The following is a 20,603-nucleotide window of genomic DNA, read 5'->3' on the forward strand; positions in this document are numbered from 1 at the left end:
TCTTTTAAATTCATGGATGTTCCTTTTCACATGAATCACATCTACATGATAATTCTTCTGCAGATTATCATTGATTCGTTTATTGTAAACCTATGGCTGAGGAAGGATCAAATGTCTGCTGCGACAAAAGAAGTTTAGAGCCTTCATAACTACTACAAAAATTGATCTGCATACTAAAACTGATTGCCTTGATTTTTTAAGCTCATACTTCTTTTAGATGACCTTTGTTAACGTTGTCAGGCTGTGCGTTGTTTATGATTACTTTGTATGAATGTTTATGCCTAAATCCTCATCTCCAACATATACTTATTGGTTTGCGTTGGTAGACGGGTTTCAAACGTCACATGAACCAATTAGTAATTTATTTATTTATATTGGTAAGATGTTTTCGAAATTTATGCAAAGTATAACTAACTTATTCAAATTGACTTTCTAATTAATTTTTAATATGAATTTTATATAATTGTTGTTTTATTTTTTTGAAATTTAATCTGAAACTTTAATCAATTTGATGAGGTTAGGCCCTTGAAGTAGTTTTTGTTAAAATTGCTATACTATGAATATGCATAGTACAGATACAATACTAGTCTGTGTGGAAGATAAATGCACCTTATAATACTCTAGGGTTTAGAAAAGACAATGCAATGATTTGTCAAACATCTAGATGAGGCTGGTTTCTTGTAACAATTTTAGTTAAAATATTTTTAAAAGTATTACATGATGCAATGATGTAATACTGATCAAGAGTGGAAGATAAATGCGCCTTCTAAGTCACTATATCTAGAAAACACAGTAATAATTTATCAAGCATCTAGATAAGATTAGTTTCTTGTATAAATTTAATAAAACTACTATGAACATATATATGGTTAGAACTACTGTATGATGCAATAAGATTAGGGGTGGAAGATAAATATACCTTCGAACTTCTAAGGGAGCATAATGTAATAATTTGTCGAACATTTGGAAGAGTCTTAGATATTTATAGCAGTTTTCGTCAAAATTGTTACAGCATATATAACTTTAAAACTACTGCATATTGCAATCCTTATTAGGGGTGAAATATGCATCTTCCAACTTTGCATAGTCAAGGGCAAATTTGACCCTAGCATGAACTAATGGTTCGACAATTCAAAAAATATTGACTCTTTTCAGAACCTTGAAAGATAGTTATAGTTCCTGGTTTGGAATCGTTGATTAGGTTTTCATTCACAATTCATGATGATTTAAGGTTATTATTTATATTTTAATATTTAAAAATATAAATTTTTTTATTTTATTTAACATGTCTACGTATCTCATTAAGTATAAGAAAATTAAAGTTTATGTTGTTCGCTTACTTTTTTTTTACTTTTATTATTTTAGGAAGTAATGTTTACTTACTTTCATTTTTATTCTGATTCTAATAGTGATAGTTCCTTTAATATCAAATTCTATTTAATCTAATGAAAGTTACATTCCTTATATATATATTTTTACCATTCTCATCTAATCATCAAATAACATTTGAGTTTCTAAAGAGTTAAAAGTCAAAATAGATTATCTTTCATATATAATATTATTAGTGCAGTTAGTCCAAATAATTTATTTATCAAGTATACAAGATTGAAAAATTTGATGAGACTTAGCATAGTCCAGCTAGATTGATAATTAGCATAGGAACACTAGATAAGTTGATATTGTTGGATCGAGACGCGCTAGAGGAAGGGAGAGGGGGAATAGCGCTCATGGCTTTCACTTTTCGTATTCGAAAAACTATCGAGTAAATGCAGTGGAAATTAAAACACAACATAGAAAGACCCAAGTGTTTTTATTTGGTTCGGAGCCTTGGGCGACTTCTACTCTAAGGCCCACGCTCGTTGAGCGTTTACTTCGGACAATCACTATAAGCTTGGAAAAGGTACAACTTTAAAGTACAATATTAAAATTGAAATAACAATTATACCGACAATGAAAAATAGCAACTGAAACTTTTGGTTGTCGGAGTTTTGTTATATCTTTGTTGAAACGTCTCTTGAGCAGCACACGAAAGAAGGGTTGTCAAATTGTGATTCATGCAAGCTACGGGTCGAAATTGCCTTATAAAGGCTGTTGAGGGCGCCTTCAAGCCCCTTGAGGGCGTCTTCAAGCCCCTTGAGGGCGCCTTCAATCACTGATAATTGAAAAACTTTTCAAAACAGAGAACTTATAGTTTTCTTTTTTTACATATAAGATACATGAAATGACATAACCGAAGAACCTTCCTTGGTTTGGAGTGTAGCGCTATAAAATATCAACAAATGGGAGCACAAATGAAGTAGTAAATGTTGTCAAACTCAAGCTTACATTCTAATCACTCAACAGTCAACTCAAGTCAACTCTCACAATTGTAGTCAACAATTTTGCCATTCAGTCGATTCAAGCTAGAATACAAATCCTTTCTATTCGTAAATAATAAGCCAATATTCAACTACATCGTCAACTTAACCATTAATCGATTGGATATACATATTAGTCAACTTACTCTTTGCTTGACCTCCAGAAAACTCATTGTGTTTGACCTAAAACACCTGTTCTCTAGTCGAGTACATGCCTAAACGCTTAAGTAGAAAAACTTCTATTGAAAAGCCAAAATGTAGATCCCTCATTCCCTCATCTCTCATGCTATTTTGTTCATGCTCCTCCCCTCAAGAACCCTCCCTCCATCCTAGATTTCTGCCTAATAGTCTTGCTTGATCCGGGTTATGCTTGAGCCAATACCTCTTCAGAAACATTGACAATCTTTGAGATACGTAGATACCTTTGACGTATATTGATCTTGCTAGGTGTTCCACCTCTGCGACTTTAAATCACTTGGAGTTCAACTCTGGGACTTTCATCTTTCTAAGGAGCTCACTTCTTCAGGACTTCATGCTAAGTATCTAATCCTTCATGACGTGCTGAGACTTCATGCTAAGCATCCAACGCTTCTTGTTGCTAGGATCCTCAACCTACTTGAACTTCCACCTTCCAGGAGCTCACTCTTTAGGACTTCATGCCAAACATTCTTTCCTCCTTGATCTACCGCCAAGTATTTGTTCCTTGACCTATATTGACTTTCATCTACCAGAAGCTCACTCTCTAGCTAAATTGCACCTACAATCATGCAAACTTAAGATAAGTTGCATTATTATATCAATATTTTGTCTAACATAATAATTTTGTCTAGCTTAAACATGATGCTAATGGTTTTACCAACCACATCAACACCAACCTGACTCGAGTATCATTGTATCAACAACTTCCTCCTTAAGCCAAGCTTCCTAGAGATTAATTGCACCAACACCAACAACATGAACAAGGAACATTAGCAACAATGTCTTGGGTGTGCATGGGTAGTGGGATGACAACAACATTGGGGTGTGTGTGGTGTTAGGCACAGAGGGTTAGCACACTAGAGCAAGGGTGTGTGCGCCTTCTGGCCTACCTTCAAGTGGCGTTGACTTGCAAGCCTTCTAGCAAGAAGACACAAAGGGATGAGAAAGGAAGAGAAAAAGAGGAGAGAGAATTGCATTGGCTTACCCTAGCCTCGAATAGCCATGGTGGCGATGTGTGGGGAACAAAAACAAGAAAGGAGATCGGGAGAGGTTGAGGGAGGGAGAGAGCTATTAGAAATGACAAAGGAGGGAGCCAACAATGTCAACTCACTAGTGGCTATGGTCGAGGATGAGCAACACGTGTGGAGAGGATGATGACATTGCCAAGGGGGACGAAGGGTCGTGAAAGGGGGAAAAATGTGTACTTGGAGAGAGGGAGGTAAGATATATGAATAATTTCTGTTTTCTCAAAAATTTCATTAACCCAACTACATACAACTAAAGTGGTTTTGCTTAAATATAAGTTTGGTTTAGCCCAAAAGTGGTCAAAATAAATTCAAATCAAGTCTATTTTGAATCCACATGATTGTAATTACCATGTCTACTCAGTGAGATTTATTGAAACCTAAAGCGACTTGAAATTACTCCAAACCCCAAAATGTGGTTCAAATTAGCTTAATTATCACAAATTTTAAAATAAATCTAAAAATAAATTAAAATAGAATAAAATTTTGATGTATAATGGATCTAATATTTTATCTTATTAACTTGAAGGTAAGATAGCAGAAATTTGATTTCAAGTTTCAAATGAAAATTTAAAATAGTATGATAATTATAATGTAATCAAAATAAAACTATGAAATGTTAGTCATATATTTTAACAATAAAGATAATATCACTATAACATCAAACTAATAATATTTTTTTATAAAAAATTGAATTTGATTTGATATTGTAGGTTTTTAATAGTTGATATTTATATTGTGGATGAAGGGTTTTGTGGTAATTTCTTTTGTTTCTCTTTTGAATTTGATTGGATATCATAATTAATTTATGGGTGATATTTATATTATCGATGAGAAGTCATTAAGTACTCGGCATGGGTGAAATTTACCATTCCACTTGCACACTAGTACTAGCACCACGAGGTCGTGGAGGCTATTGCGAACCCATGGTGGCCTTCACGAGGATTTTTTAATTTAATTCATTCTTTCTATTTTATTTTCCCTATTAATTTTTTTCTTTCTTCTTAATTTTTTTTCTCTCTTTCATCCATTGATGTTTTTCTTTCTTATTATTATTTTTCCTTCCATTCGTCTACAAAGGTAGATAAAGAGACAAAAAAAATACCTCTTTAACTTCTTCAAGGATGATTATTTTTTTTTCTCTCCACCTTTTCACATTGGTAAATAGAGAGAAAAAAATAAACCTCTTAACTTATTTAAGGATGATTATCTTTTTTTCCTTCATCTGTCCACGAGATAAACATAGAGAAAAAAAACTTTAATGAGATAGAAAATAAATTATTAAGAAAGATGAAAAATTAAATACAATATAATTTTTAACTTTATAAAAAATACTACTACTAACGAACTAAAGTATTCTATATATAAATATGCTTTAATTTTAAATTAATCAAAATAAATTCAAATTATATCTTGTATAAATCTACTCGATCCTACTATGTCACCTTGACGGACTTCATTTAATTCTAAATCGGCTTTTACTCAATAAACATTAAACATATTAAGAGATAATATTAAAACTTAAATTCAACATTCAACATCTCCAATATAACATAATATAAACATCTATAGCAATCAAATATTAATAAAATTATATAAATTAATATATTTTATATTTTAAAAGGTATCAAAATCGTATACATGATATGGTACTAAAATTATATTGTTTCAATCAGAAATTGAAACTCCGATATGTCTCGAAATTTTGAACCTTGGTGGATCATGTTCATATGTGGAGTTACCTTTGGGTTTCTTTTAATAAAGGGCAGTCTGATGCACAAAGCTTCCACCAATATTGGTTACGGGGAAGGATTGGACCATATTGTGTCTATTGTACGTAACTTTATCCTATATTACAAGAGGTTATTTTTGCAGCTTAGACCTGTGACTACAAGAAATATGGGCAACTAAATATTAATGCCTTTTTGATGGCGAGATTTAGTATTAATGGGAGACTTATTGCATGATTTTGCATCAATGTTTTGGAGGCAACTTTATTATATGGAAAAACAAAAAAGCAAAATGTTGTAGCACAATTTAGTGTTGAAAGTATAATATAGGCCAATGGCACATAAAATTGTGAGGTGATGTGGCTAAAATCCTTTCTTGAAGAACTCAGCTTTAACATTACAGATTTAATGAATATTCATTGTGACAATCAAAAGCTATTCACATTGCAAACAATCCAGGTTCGATGAACACACTAAACACATTTTTGTGGATTGCCACTTCATTTGCAAAGTTGTTATGTATAAGAAAATTAGTATGCTCTACACTTCTTCGCGAGGATAAATTGTTGACATCTCTATCATGCCGCTATCTACTACTCCATTTATGTTTCTATGTAATAAGTTGGACATATATATATCTAAGCTCCACTTTGAGAGGGACCATGAGAATAAGTACAAATAGATTAGTTTTATATTTTCCTAGTTTAGGTTCTTAGTTTTGATTAGTTTATTATTTTGGAATCTATAAATACTTGGGTTGCAATCCTATTTGAGTAATTATAATACATCAATTTTGTTTAATTACATCAACGTCTGCAAGAAAAAGGAAAATGTTAGAATCAAGACTTCAAATGGCATTTTGGCAATTACCAGATTAGGGGAACCTTTAGTACTGTTGTATTAGGTTCTTCATTCAAGTTCATGATAAAAGTAGAGAAACTGATTTTCTGAGGCATTCTTAGTGTCATGTTACTTCTCTTTGGTGATTTTAAGATGGATGTTAAGCACTAGGTGAATATCAGCCAAGAAGGTTGTGAAATGAAGCTATTTTCTCTTGTCTTTTGATGGAAATTAGAATTTCTTTAGGTTTTAATCCTATTTGAGGATAATTATTGTTTATATTTAGGAGAAGAAAATTCAGTTTCTCTCATGTAATGGTGTTTCATTTGCTTCAATCACTGGCAGTGCTTACAACTAAAAATACTAGGAGATGGCACCAAGAGTTTGGAGAGAACCGACTAATATTCGAGTTTAGCTATTCAACAGCTGAATTATGAGTGGATCAAAGGGAATCAGAGCCCAGCATCAAATTTTTTTGTAAGATGCTTATATAATCAGGTGGAAAAGAGCATGCCCTGCCAATTCGAGGAGCATGGAGAAGGGGCTTAAAATACGGTAAACCCTAATCTTCTAATGCTTAGCTTTAGCCTTTAGTTGTGCGGGAGGCTGAGAATAAAGTTTATCCCAACTCCCAAGCTTGGGCAGGGGGTGGAATGATGGCTTAAAGGGGTTCTGGCTTTCCCACCTAGAAGAGATTAAGAAACCTTAACAGAACAGTTCAATTGAATTAATATCACTTTGGCTGACTTAGAATGGAAGGTGGGTGTGTAAGTTCAACTGAGGTAATGTCAGATTGGAGTCATCAGATGGGGAGTTTGGAGTATGGACAAATGTAAGTAGTTAAACTAAAGGGGCAGGAAGTGGTACACAGATGACTAGAGGTGATTATAAGATTAAAATTCTTAAAATATTAAGCCAAAGGTGAGAAAAATTACATAACTCATCTACATTTAAGGAGAAGAATACTTGTAAGGGAGTGCCTAATCACAGTGCACAAGTGACCACTTAAAACAAACTAACTGCAATTAACCACTTCAAACAAATCTTTGAATGATTAATCCTGTTCTACCGCATTGCACGTCTTATTACTGATTTGCCCCTCAACTACTTGGACGAGTTGCTTGTTACTCAATTGAATACAATTGAAATCTAAAGCAGTTCCCTCATACAAAGCCTAATGTATAATTCAACTTAGCAGTACACTTTCTCTACTTAGTTTTCTATAGTCAACTTCTTCGACCTAGGTCTGAGCTACACTAAAAAACTAGCATATTTTTGTATCTGTTTTTTTTACACAATTTAATGTTATTATATTTATATACCCTCCTATATGTTCGCCCATAATTTAAATTTGTGCAACAATGATTGACATAAATGATTTCTATGGAATTTCAAGAGTATTAGTTTGAAAAAGAAAGCTCTATAGTTTAGCAAGTTACAAATGAAACAGTAGTTCTAAACAACATCAAGTTTTTTTAGTTGTTTGAAGATTCTTAAATAAAGTGTGGGAGGATCCATATAGCTGATCCCATTTAATGGGATAAAAGCTTTGTTGTTACAAATTCTTAAATATAGTGAACCATCCAAGTCAACTATTTTCAGCTTAAGATACTATAATTTCATGAAGTCATGTGCCCCAATTAATTAGGTTCCATGTTCGTGAGATGGTTGATGTAGTTTTGCATATGCTTCAACAGTGGAAACAACTTTCACTTTTTTCATCTGGACTTTGATCCTATATTAGCAGTGTTTAGAGGATACAATCAAGGCTTAAAGCAACATTCACCGCTAGAGTTTCAATCTCTAGTTTAGAAGTATAGTTTTAGCATCCTCTACATGTTTTAAAGTGTTCCTAGATCAAGTTTAATTCTAGAATCCTTCCATTTAGCTTACTTGCCTCCAATAAATCTATAGCAATTAAAAAGTTAATTAAGTTAAACATTTTAGGTTGGAAGTGTAACAAATATCTCGACTAATAATTATACCATCCTAATATTCAATTAAGTGTCATGCATGGATGAGAGCATTGGTTTAATTGAATAAATTTTCTAAAACAAACAAAAATTTGGCAAATATCTTGACTAATGATTATACCTTCGGAATACTTAATTGAGTAGCGTGCATCAAATAGCATTGTACATATATTTCTAAGTCACATGCAAGGTTTAAAATTTCGACCCATGCCGAGGTTTCGGTCTCAGACCGGAACGATACGGTTTCGGTATCGTATCGTGCCGTGCCGATTCAGTTTCGGTATTTTTTATTTATCTATAGTAATTATAAGATAAATATGTTTATGGTATATATAAAAATAAGTTGTATATTGATTTATTATAAGTTCTCAATTATTGAATAATTTAATATTATTAGAAAAAATAATTAAAAATAAATTTATTTAAATAGAATTGATATAACAATAATTCAAATTAAAATGAAAGTATCTATAATAATAATAACAATAATAATAATAATATTATTATTATTAAATAAATAAAATAACTATTTATTCATTTAATTAATTAATAATTAAATAATATATATTTTAAATAATAAAAAATTTTAAAAAATAAACAAAAATAAGAATATAAATATAATTTATTAGAATTTTAAAAATTTAAATTTTTAAAAAAAATTAAATGAAATTTAAAATAATAAAAAATATATTAGAATATAAATAAGAATTATTATATTTTTTTTAATTTTTAAATAAAATTTAAAACATTATTTTTTCAGAATATTAATTAATAAAATTTATTTAATTTATTTTAATTTTAAATATATTTTTTATATATTTTATTAGGATAATTTAATTAGGTTTGTAAAAGCCTCTTCAGAATATCACAACTCCTCTTAGGAATTGTTTAAATTAATTAAATAAAATAAATAATTATTAAAAAAAAAAATAAAAAAAAATAAAAAAAAAAGGGCGTACGCGAGATCGCCCGCGATCATCGCGGGCGATCCCGCGGGAGGCGTCCGGCGGCGCCGGAAGGGTCGCCGGAAGCGTCCGGCAAGGTCGCCGGACGCTTTCGGCGACACCATCGGCGCCGCAGAAGGCGTCGCGCACGACGCCTTCGGCGCGACGCCTTCTGTGCCGAAGGCGTCGCGTGCGGTGCCGAAGTCGTCGCGGGACGCCGCTGATGGCGTCCCGCGTCTCCTCCGGCGGCGCCGAGACGGGAGGTGCTCCCGTGCCGGTTTCGGCCGCCCGGCGGAACGGTAAAAACCGTCCGTGCCGGGCGGCACGGAACGGTATTCTCAACCTTGGTCACATGTTTAATAATGGGCCTAGAATATCTATTCTTGGACTTTACATGTTCATAAATATATCAGTCAATCATTGAACTTGGATTTGAACTCACACAAATAAAACTAAAATAGTTATAAATTCAAAATATGGATATGCTTTGACTCTGGTGCTACTCTTTGCTACTATTGTGTTCCATTTGGTGCATTGCCTCTCCCCCTCCATTTGCTTTTAGTGTTTCTATCTTCTTGTGACAACTGAGAAAATTGAAGGATGAGTCATGGGTGAGAATCTTATTATCTTTGTCAATATTGTTCATTGGTGCTTCTTTTCTCCTCTTTTTAGTGCTTCATCTCTTCCCTATGATTTACTAACAAAATAAAAAAAATGAGTAATGAATAAAATCTTATTGTCTTGGTCAGGTTTGAATAGTATCAGTCAAGATAGACTTACTCTGAGTTGGTACTATTAAAATTGTGTTTGCATGGGCGACATTTTTCTGTGCTGATTGACAACATTAATATTGGTTGGTGATCACAATGAAAATGTTTAGGTCACATTGATACAAATCAACATTTGAAACCATAGATACAATACCACAACTCTAACTTGATATGGTGATCAGATAAATAAATAACTTTTCTTTAAGAGATTAGACAAATTATATGCCATGAAGCTAGAATAAGAATTCAGTTTCAGCAATTTTTCCTTCCAAAGGCAACTGTGTAGGCCGGCTAGAGGGGGTGGGTGAATAACCCTACAATTAAACGTTAGAAATTTCTCTTGCTATTGAACTTTAGCAAGGACGAATACACATTAGTTAAGAAAAAATAATATCATAAAAAGTAAAGGGAACAAGAAGAGTTATTTGGTTTGCAACTAGAGAGGTTACTTATTCAAAGTAGTAGAAAGTATACTATCAAGCTCATTCTTATACAGAGTTGGAGGCGAAGTAGCCCCTCAACATTTAAACACTAATAGAATAAAAATAGAATGAAGAATTGAAAGTACAAGTGTGTTGTATTAAACTTCAAGGACCAGGGCTCTATTTATAGCCTACTGGTCAAAGTTATCCGTTTGCTGACTTGGCAGCTCTCAAGCGCTTGGACCCGGTTCGGGCGCCAGTAAAATGCCCCTATGTTTTTTTTTTACATTCCATGCACTATATAACATTCCAATGAAATAAGAAAAACTGACTGTAATTAATAAACCAGTCAAACATCCTGGAGGTCTAAATTCAATACTATTTTATTCTCTCTAAATCATAAATATTGTTTATTTATTCTTTGCGCGAAAATCAAAGGTCCTCGGCCCGGGCCCGGGTCAAGGGTTCGAGCCTCCAACGCCATCTGCTTTCTTCACCGCCACAAACCAACTCACTTGAGTCTAACTCAACACCTTCAAATCATAATAGCAAGAATTCCATAAACAGCTTTCGTACGTGCATCATTAAATCTAAATTTAATTGAAATTTATTGTCAAAGAAACAAGTAAACATATAGGCATCTACCATAAAATGCTAAACTATGAGTATCACACAACGCTTTTCATGTATCCTTTAAAATCATCACATCGCATAGCACTATCCTTAGCATTTATCATATATCATTCTTGGATGGAGATGCATTAGTTATCCTTATCCTTTGTTCGATTATCAATCAGATAACCATGGTACAATACAGGCCAAGAATTCTTGTCACTGGTCAGTGGCCAAATATGAAAATCTAGTGTTGGGGTTCCTCTGGGGCCTTGTCCTGTAAACGGGTTCCTCGGAGGCCTTGACCCTTGTAGAATTTTCATTAATCCTCATCATTACTATCATTTTTTTTCATTCTTTCCATTCAGGTACACATGCATCATAACTTTAGCATATCTTATTAAACTACACAATGCTCAATAAACATGCATATTATTAACCTACGTAAAGCTCAATAAAAATGCATATCATTAGCCTATGTAAATCTCAATAAACGTTTATATCATTAAGCTACATAACTACATGAAGCTAAATAAACACTTAAAATACTCGTTGTTTTTTTTGAATGTGTTGCGATTACTCATGATGTTGCCACAACTCCTAAGCTTCCTCGGACGTAAGGTGACCGAGTATTCATCAAAACCTATTGCACACACACACACAATACCCCTAAAAAAAACTGTTGCAACTACCCCTTAAACCCTGCGGCACACAAACCTCAAATGACCATAAAAAATCTGGTATGCATAACCTCAAATAACCAAAAATCTGCCGCATAACCTCCCTCAACTATCAAAAATCTGTTGTGCACAACCTCGATTAACTATAAAAAACTGCTGTGTAGCAACCTCAAATAACTATTAAAAATGCACACGACCTCAATTAACTATAAAAATCTGCTACGCACAACCCCAAAATACCTCAAAATCCGCTGCACGAACCTCAAATAACCATCCCAACCATGCATATAATTCCAAATAATATAGGGAAATCAGTATAAGGGGTGTGAAACTAAACCTCAAGATTTCTCATACAAAAATATTAAAGCGTGCATAATATGATCCAAATGGCACATAAAGAAAAGGTTTAAAAGGTGCCTTGGTGCTCAAAAGCTGGGTGTTGGCACGGGCGATGATAAGGAGCAACGATGGGAAGGTCCTTTGGCCTCGTTCTTCCTTCAAGAAGTCGCGGAACTGCTTTGTTTCCTCTCTTCCAACCCTCCTCACAATTGCTGCCGCCTCCTCCAAGACCCCCCTCTAGCCTTGTTCGAGATTTTTCAATCCCCCCCCTCCCCCCTTAAGGTTTAATTTATATAGTAGGTGATGTCTAGCCCATTAAACCCAACATAATGGGTCCGACTCCTTTAAGATAAATCCCCTCCTATAAATTCTGAAAATTTTTACTATTAAATAAAACCATATATTTCTAAATTAAAATAACTATGTGATACCCTTTAGCATTTAACGTTTAAATATATCGTTTTTTTTTACTTTTATGACTGTTTAGTTGAAACAATTTAACCATTTATCAGGTTGCTTTTGGGTTAGTGGATTTTGGGCATTACAGCCAGGATTCGATTCCGATTCGTGCGCTTGGATCCGGTCTAGGCACCTGGACGTGGTCGACTCGATCCACTCCACAACGTCTTCTTTATAAAGATTATCGTGTTCCCAGGCGCTTGGACCCGGTCCGGCGCCTGGAGTCTACTAACGTGGACTCCAGTGCTGATTTTGCTGTAACGGCTCGCATCGTTGACTTGGCCAAGACTGCTCCGAGCGCCCTAGACCTAGTCCTTGTCCAGGCGCCTAGATAAAGTCAACTCAATGTTGACTTGTCTGATCACTTGTTCGGACATTTGGGTGATCCTCCGATTGTCCAGAATTGAGCTCACCTGAAACCAACTCCGGTCTTCTCCTCGAGCAGCCTTCCTCCCCGGGTTCTTGTCTCTCAGAAGCGCCACACACGTCCTTTTCATCCATCGATCTACTCTTCTGCAGCTCCTCGCCCCTCAAATTCACCAAGTCCATCCACTCGCCTCCTGTGTCATATTTCTCATTCGCTGCGTCTTCCGCTCGACTTCTTGTATTTCTAAATACCTTTACACTTAGACACAGGGCATCAAAAATATAGAGCCTAACTTAACTCGATCTATCACATCAAAATTAATCCGGGGTATTTACAATATTTCCCTTTATGATGTGCAATAATTCAAGTTAAGTTAGAGTTAAAAACAAACAATAATTTAAATAAGTTAATTAGCAATTATTTCTATTAAAAAAATTACAATCAATTCAATAAAAGAATATTAAATTATATATCTCCCCCTTAACTTAATCTCTAATTTTCTCCCCCTTTGATTAAAAAAAAAACAGGGAAAGTACGAAAACACTTGAAAAATATTGATAATTTTTTTTAGGAGATTGAAACAGAATTTTCAATAATTACCTTTTTATCGAAATTAATTTTTGAAGAAATAATTTTTAATCGATTAATTCAAAGATTTTGGAAAAATAATTTAAAATATTTGAAAAATTCTGAAAATTTTTGTCATGGTCAAACAAAAACAATCGAATTAGGATAAAAATTTTCAGACAAACAAATTTTTATTTTGACCAAAAATAATATTTTTGAGCAGAAATAATCATTTTCAAATTTAAATATTTAAAAATAGTTTTTTAAGTCCTAAAATCTAGCTTCTTTTTCTAAGCATTCAACGTATAACGGTCTTCATCCAAAAAATCAAGTTTTTCAAAATTAATCTTCGAAAAAATAAAATTTTAAAGATTCCCTTTTTTGATTAAAAATTCATAAAAAATTATATAATCGTCGAAAACTCTCAATTTTTTTAATCTAATGGAAAATATAATTCATTATCACAGAAAAAATTAATCAAAAAATATTAACAGAATGTTCATGAAATAATTAATTTTACCAAAAAAAATGTTAAAATTAAATCAAATTTAACATAAAAAAGGCACTTGCATGAAGCTCCCGGATGCTGGGTCCCGGAAGGATTCATTCTACGAGGCCTTACCTTGTTTTTGTAAGAGGTCGCTTTAGGATTCGAACCCGTGACCTTTTGGTCACATGGCAACAACTTTACCGTTGCGCCAAGGCTCCCCTTCTAAAAATTAAGCATACATATAAAAATTAATTTAATCAGACTAAGCATTATTTAGGAACCTAAAATAAATTCCTACCTACTGGATTTATCAGAAATTTTCTTGGAATATAATTTCTAGGCACTTTTATAATTTGGCCCCAATGGTTTCTAATAAACCAACTTAGTCCTCCGGTATTTCTAAAATTTGAAATTGGTGAAATGTTCAAATTGGAGCATATATAATTATTTTTCAATAATTCTATTTCTTCTTTCAAATTATTATTTTTAATATCAAGTTTCTTAAATTTGCTACTAGACATTTATATTGTTTCTTCGAATCTAAATATTTTATCCTAGATTTACAAAGTGATCCACTAAGCATCTTAATACATTCATATAATTGGTCGGAAGGAAGGTTACGTACCTCACTTACCATATCAGACTGGTAGGTAGACGCTCCCCCTTCATTGATGCTATCTTCCAAAACACTTTCATCATCTTCAGGTAGATATTCGGCTATTAGTGATGTTCCGACAATCTCTTCGGTCTCAGACTCTTTTGAAGATGAATAGATATCCATCAAAGAGTCAGATTCATCTTCTTTTGGTTCTTCGTGGAGTTTCAGAATCTTATCCAGAGAGCTTTGGCAGATTTGTATATGTCGATTCTGTCGAGTTCCTCAACTGGTAGTACGCTCACAAGGTGAAACTCGGCCTTGCTATTTGCTATAAACTCGTTGCACTAATTTTTGGTCCAGAGGTGTTCATCGATTTCTCCGTTATTGTCCTTTGGTGCTTCAAAATCATATGTCATTGTTAACATTATATCAAAGTCGGTTCGAAAAAATCTCCATTTTCATTTCCAAAACGCACACCCTCCTCAAATGTTGGTGGATAGATGCTAGATCCGACCATCTTTCTTTTGCTTTAGCTGGCGGTTAGTCCTTCTAAATCGGTTGGGCTCTAATACTAATTGTAGGTACTGTGTAGGCCGGCTAAAGGGGGCATGAATAACCCTACAATAAAGGTTAAAAATTTCTCTTGCTATTGAACTTTAGCAAGGACGAACACACATTAGTTAAGCAAAAATAATAACATAAAAAGTAAAGGGAACAAGAAGAGTTACTTGGTTTGCAACCAGGGAGGTTGCTAATTCAAGGCAGTAGAAAGTGTACTATCAAGCTCCTTTGACAGACGAAGTAGCCCCTTACAACGTTTAAGCACTAACAAAATAAAAACAGAATAAAGAATTGAAAGTACAAGTGTGTTGTATTAAATTTCGAGGGTCGGGAGGCCTAGACTTGGTCCGGGTGTTTGGAGTTTGCTAACGTGGACTCCAGTGTTGATCCTCGCTGCAATGGCTCGAATTGCTAACTTAGCCAGGACGACTCCAGGCGCCTGTACAAAGTCAACTCAGTGTTGACTTGTCCGATCACTTGTTTGGTCATTTGGGTGATCCTTTGATCGTCTAGAGTTGAGCTCACCTGAACTTCTCCTCGAGTAACCTTCCTCCTCGGCTTCTCATCCCTCGGAAGCATTGCGCGCGTCCTTCTCGTCCGCCGATGTACTCTTCCACGGCTTCTCGCCCCTCGGATGCACCGAGTCTGTCGACTCACTTCTTGTGTCATCCTTCTTTCTCACTGCATCTTCCGCTCGACTTCTTGTGTTCCTAAGTCTTTGCGCACTTAGACACAAGACATCAAAAACGTAGAACCTAACTTAACTCGGTTCATCACATCAAAACCAACCCGAAGTACTTGCAACATCTATTCTTGTTAAATTTTTATGAAAATAAACAAAAGATCACTATATATTGTGGTTAGCTGGAATCAATACCAAGTTTGTTACTCTCTTCAATTATTTGTTATCAAATATCCAGGAATCTATGATTGTTCAACCCAAAGTAGTTGGACATTGCTTGTTCAGTTGATAATGCTCACAATTGAATGTAATGTTACCATTTAAGGTGTAGATTTGACTATTATTATGAAACCAACCATATATAATGTTACATTTAAGGTGTAGAATCAACTCTTATTATGAAACCGACCATATAAATATCTTAGAAAAAATTACCAAAGTAAAGTGTTGCTTATACAAAATGTTTCTTCTTTTCATATTTCATCTTCTTGTCTTGTTTAGCTACATCCTTCATTTTGTAATCTGAGATGCTTGTGAATATTTCTGAGGAAATGGGAAAGAAACTGATGCACTTCAATATTTGCAGGTCCTTCGTGATTCATCAGAAAGTGAGTTACATTTTTCATGTTTATTTGTTCTTCCCTTGCTTTGTATTTTTTTCATGTTTATTTTTTCTTCCTTTTCTTTGTATGCTACTGAAAACTCTTCCTTTAGAAGTCACAAGGGAACACTAAATATTACTTGTCTATAATGAAAAACCAGCAATGCCAAGTTTTTCATTGTATCCACACTAAAACTCTTGCTTTATGTGAATCAGAGTGGTAATTCATTATTCTAGTGAGTTCCATGGATTGTTTTTCTTTTGAAGCTATCCTTGATAAAATTTTCATGAGTTAATAATTTGAGAAGGATTATTGAATTTTATGCTAGTTAAAGAGTGCAAATCATAGACAATTCAAATTAGTTTGAGGTTATTTTCTTCTATGTTCCGAAACCTGGATTTGTGTGTATTCTCTGTTTACATAGGGGCTATATGAAAGTGTTTTGGTATTACTTTTCAGGCATGGCAGAATTTGTTGATCGGAATCGCCAATCTTTGTCCATGTTAAGTGCCGTGCTTCTTAGTCTCGTGAGTCTCTAATTGTTCCTTATTTAATGTAAAATTAGTTTTTACATTTTAATTCTCTTCTCATAATCATGATGGAAAGGGAAGTACAACCTTATATACAATGAAAATACCATATGCCTTTATTTAAGGGAAGAGGATACTTTTGTAAACAAAATAATTGAGAATATCAACTTTCTTAAAAATAAAAGTACAAAACCAGATTTTGTTTTTATTTTCTCTATATTGCTTCTGTTTGATTTCAAAGAATCACTTTCATGGAATAAAGCTCAAATACGAGCTTAATTTTTTTTTCCTTTTTCAAATCTATTTTGATTTATGATTTTCTATTTTAATTGTTGATATATATATATATATATCCTTTCTTTCTACCAAAGAAAATGATTGGGCAAGAAATATTTTACAATCTTGTCCTTGTCCTTCTCCTGAGGAAATTTTTCTATCCTCTTTCTTTGCTTTGAAGGGAACAGTCCATTTGACTCCAAGTAAAGAAGGGAAAAATGGATAGGATAACAAGGGGCAAAACTTTATACCTTGAAACTAGGTTTCGGAGAACTAATTTTCTTCTCACAATTGTTATAGAAAAGAAATTACAACATATATAATGAAAATACAATAATCTTATAAAAGAATTAAGGGGAAGCAGGGTGCACAAAGTTCTCGCTAGTGCGGGGTCTGAGAAAGGGTCGCACCACATTATAAAAGAATTGAATAATTGAGAAAAATAAATAATTGACTAAATATACTTTATAAAGAATGCATAAATTATAAACACCTTGTTGGTAATAGTGCTTGAAGTGGTTGGTTTCGACCTTGGGTTTTGATGTTTGCATAAAATGTGTTTAAGTTGTGTAGGAACTTGGTAGGATATGTATGGAGCCTATGTAACTCGTGACTCAACGAGGTCAAGTGTGGATGATGACTTAGCGTGTCCAAGGTAACATGTTCAATGACTTGAGGTCTAATGGAGTTCAGATAAGGTTGCATGAATCATTCGATGGATCACTGAACCAAAAACATTTAGGTGGTGTTGGAGCAACTTGTGGAGCATGACTTGGTGCGACCATGGTAGATGGCTTGGTGGGAAGTCCTAGTGAATAATGACACGGTCAATGGGTCGTCGGTCGACGACATGAGAGGTCGCCAAATGGGCCAACGACATAAGGGCCGCCAGTGGGCCGTCGCAAGGGCCGCCCAAGAGGCCAAAGGGCCGGGTCGTTACAGGTGAAATATGGATTGTTCTAATCTATTAACTCCTCTTGTATTCCTTGTAGCCTAATCCTCTACATCTTATTGTAAGCTTTACTGTACGACTTTTTGTCAGAGGTTTCTCCACCTTTGGAGGCTATTCGTGATGGAGAAAGATGCTGGACTTTCGAGAGTGACTCACCGACAGTCATAAGTTGTTGAGTAGGAATGAGGGTTCCAAATAGCATTTACTTTATCTTATTAGCGATTAGAATTAGCAACTGTCGTAATACTTTATTTCCACTGCAAAACTTTGTATGGTCTTGCTTAGCCATTAGCAAGAATAGAAAGATTTTATTTGTAGGTCAATCGCTATTCATTCCTCTTTATGTTATTGGACTATTTATACACACTAGTCCTAACAAGTGGTATTAAAGCTAGGAAGATCTAACAGGTCTCACTGCATTTCCAATCATAACAAGTGGTATTGGAACTCGTTTGCTTGGAAGGACTAATTGCAACCGTACAATCTATTTGATGGAGAAGCATTGCATTTCTATAGTGATTTGATGATGTTAACAAGTGGAAGTGCCATTAGAAGCTTTGACATGGAGGTTATAACTTTAAAATCCATTTAGTTGTGCCCAAAAAATCTTGAATGGATTTGAAAAATGCAAAATACCAAGGAGATTTAGAATAAATAGTTCATTAGCATGAGAATCTCAAACAAGAGGAAGAAGTCCAAGAATAGAAAGTATAAGATAAAATTGAAGAAGAAGAGGATAAAATTCAAACTCAAATCATTGAGGGAATCAGTAAGAATATAAGACCCTCTTCATCAGATGAGTTGAGTGGGAACCATCCATCTCTTCGAGGAATAATGACAAGTCCAAGAAGGGGTAAAGAAAGTAAAAAAATTCCTAAACAAGTTGTAGGAAGAAAGAAACAAAGAAGGATCATATAATTTGCTTACTTGCTGTGAGAGGGGGAGCCACTACCATAGCAAGTGCCCAAAGAAGGAGGTATTGAAGATGAAGAAGCCTAAGAGAGAATGAGGACAAAGTTGGAAGCTCAAATTGAGGGGGAGCTCCAAAGCTAAAATAAATGGTAACTAATGTCTAATTTGAATTTGAATTCAAATTTCAGTTACCTATGTATAATTTTAGTTTCAGTTATGATGATAATCCTAGGTTTAGTTTTCATGATAATTCTGCTAAGGTAAACATATGCCTAGGTCTAGGAACAGGCAAGAAAAATCATGATCTATCAGGTATGAGATATAAATTATCATCAAGGGCCAATTTACTATCCTATGATGTGGTAGCATTGTTTTTGATAGTTATATGTAAGTATGTATTTTAAAAGAGAAGATGTACAAAAGGTCTACCTTGAGTCTCTACTCATGCCTGAAACAACATTAAGTCAGAGTAGATACCAAAGGTACGGTATACATGCACTTGTTTCTCTCGAAAAATCCTTTCCACATCCATTTCCTCACCCTCATATACGCTGCCATTTTTAGCTAGACATGGCCGTATGATTTCCACATTGTACGAGCCCATGACTCTTGGGAGCTAGCTGAAATGATGATAGGCTCTGACAACTTTTTTCCCCTCTTGACCAAACCTGGCCAACATTTGTGCAGCTACCTTTGAGGAACCAACTGAAGAAGCTAATTCTTCCTGTATTTGTAATAGCTTCTTAATCAGTGGCAAGTACATATGCTTGGCTTTCCAAGCCTAGATATTCACGTTGCTTAAGTATGTATGATGTATCCATTTAATTAGTATCCTACTTCTTTGAATGCGCCATAAGACTTTTGTAAGCAGTGCTTTGTTCCATGCCTTTAGGTCCTGTAGCCCTTGCCAACCTTCATCCTTTAGCCTGTACATGCCAACTCAAGAGATAGGATGATGCATGGATGTCCATGTAAAACTCTTGTATGTGCTCTAGATGCAGTTTGCAATCCCATAAGGCAATGGAAGAATAGATAGTCAAAAGCACTCTACTCCCTGCAAGACTGAGCTGATGAGTTGAATCTTCCCTATATAAGATAGTATCTTCTTAGGCTAGACATTAATTCTTCTGATGAGGGAATTTTTTAACGGATTGTAGTGTGAGGTTCTTCGCTTTGTATCCCTTTACTTGCTATAATGTAGATTAAGATGAATTAAGATAATGTTGTTAACTTTTTTATCTTGTGTAATGCTTTAAATATTTAGGATCATTTTTGTAAAACGATATAGGGATTAAGAGAGATGTCTTACATATGATACAAGCAGGATGATTGAAATATAGGAGTACGTCGATATTTTATATGATCGTAAAGTACCTTTAAAATTTAAAGGGAAGTTCTACAAAACGATGGTTAGATCTGCTATATTATATGACGCTGAATGTTGGGCTATGACTCGAGCACATGAGCAAAAGATGAGAGTTGCAGAGATAAGGATGTTAAGTTGGATGTGTGATCATACAAGGATGGACATAATAAAAAATGAGAACATTAAAGAGAAAGTCGGAGTTACATTTATTGAGGAAAAACTCAAGAGACATGTTGAAGATGGTATAGACATATATTTAGATGACCAATAAATACTTCGGTTAGGCTATATGAAACTATGACAAATATGCACATTAAACGAGGAAGAGGAAGCTTGGTTAGCAACAATAAA

General features: G+C 34.3%; 2 protein-coding genes across 3 annotated transcripts in view; both read left to right on the forward strand.

The window, feature by feature from the left end:
- The window catches only part of LOC121980448 (probable sodium/metabolite cotransporter BASS4, chloroplastic), a 79,553-nt gene extending 79,179 nt beyond the window's left edge, over nucleotides 1–374 (forward strand). For both annotated transcript variants that reach the window (XM_042532482.1, XM_042532483.1), the window contains one exon: nucleotides 64–374. In XM_042532482.1, coding sequence (XP_042388416.1) covers nucleotides 64–138 — 75 coding nt within the window. In that variant the 3' untranslated portion in view covers nucleotides 139–374. The remainder of the gene's footprint in view (nucleotides 1–63) is intronic.
- Nucleotides 375–9,290: 8,916 nt separating this feature from the next.
- The window catches only part of LOC121979537 (probable sodium/metabolite cotransporter BASS4, chloroplastic), a 32,429-nt gene continuing 21,116 nt past the window's right edge, over nucleotides 9,291–20,603 (forward strand). The window contains exons 1-3 of the mRNA XM_042531526.1: nucleotides 9,291–9,366; nucleotides 16,163–16,222; nucleotides 16,676–16,743. Coding sequence (XP_042387460.1) covers nucleotides 9,291–9,366; nucleotides 16,163–16,222; nucleotides 16,676–16,743 — 204 coding nt within the window. The remainder of the gene's footprint in view (nucleotides 9,367–16,162; nucleotides 16,223–16,675; nucleotides 16,744–20,603) is intronic.

Source organism: Zingiber officinale, chromosome 5A (genome assembly GCF_018446385.1).
Source record: "Zingiber officinale cultivar Zhangliang chromosome 5A, Zo_v1.1, whole genome shotgun sequence".
Taxonomy (NCBI): domain Eukaryota; kingdom Viridiplantae; phylum Streptophyta; class Magnoliopsida; order Zingiberales; family Zingiberaceae; genus Zingiber; species Zingiber officinale.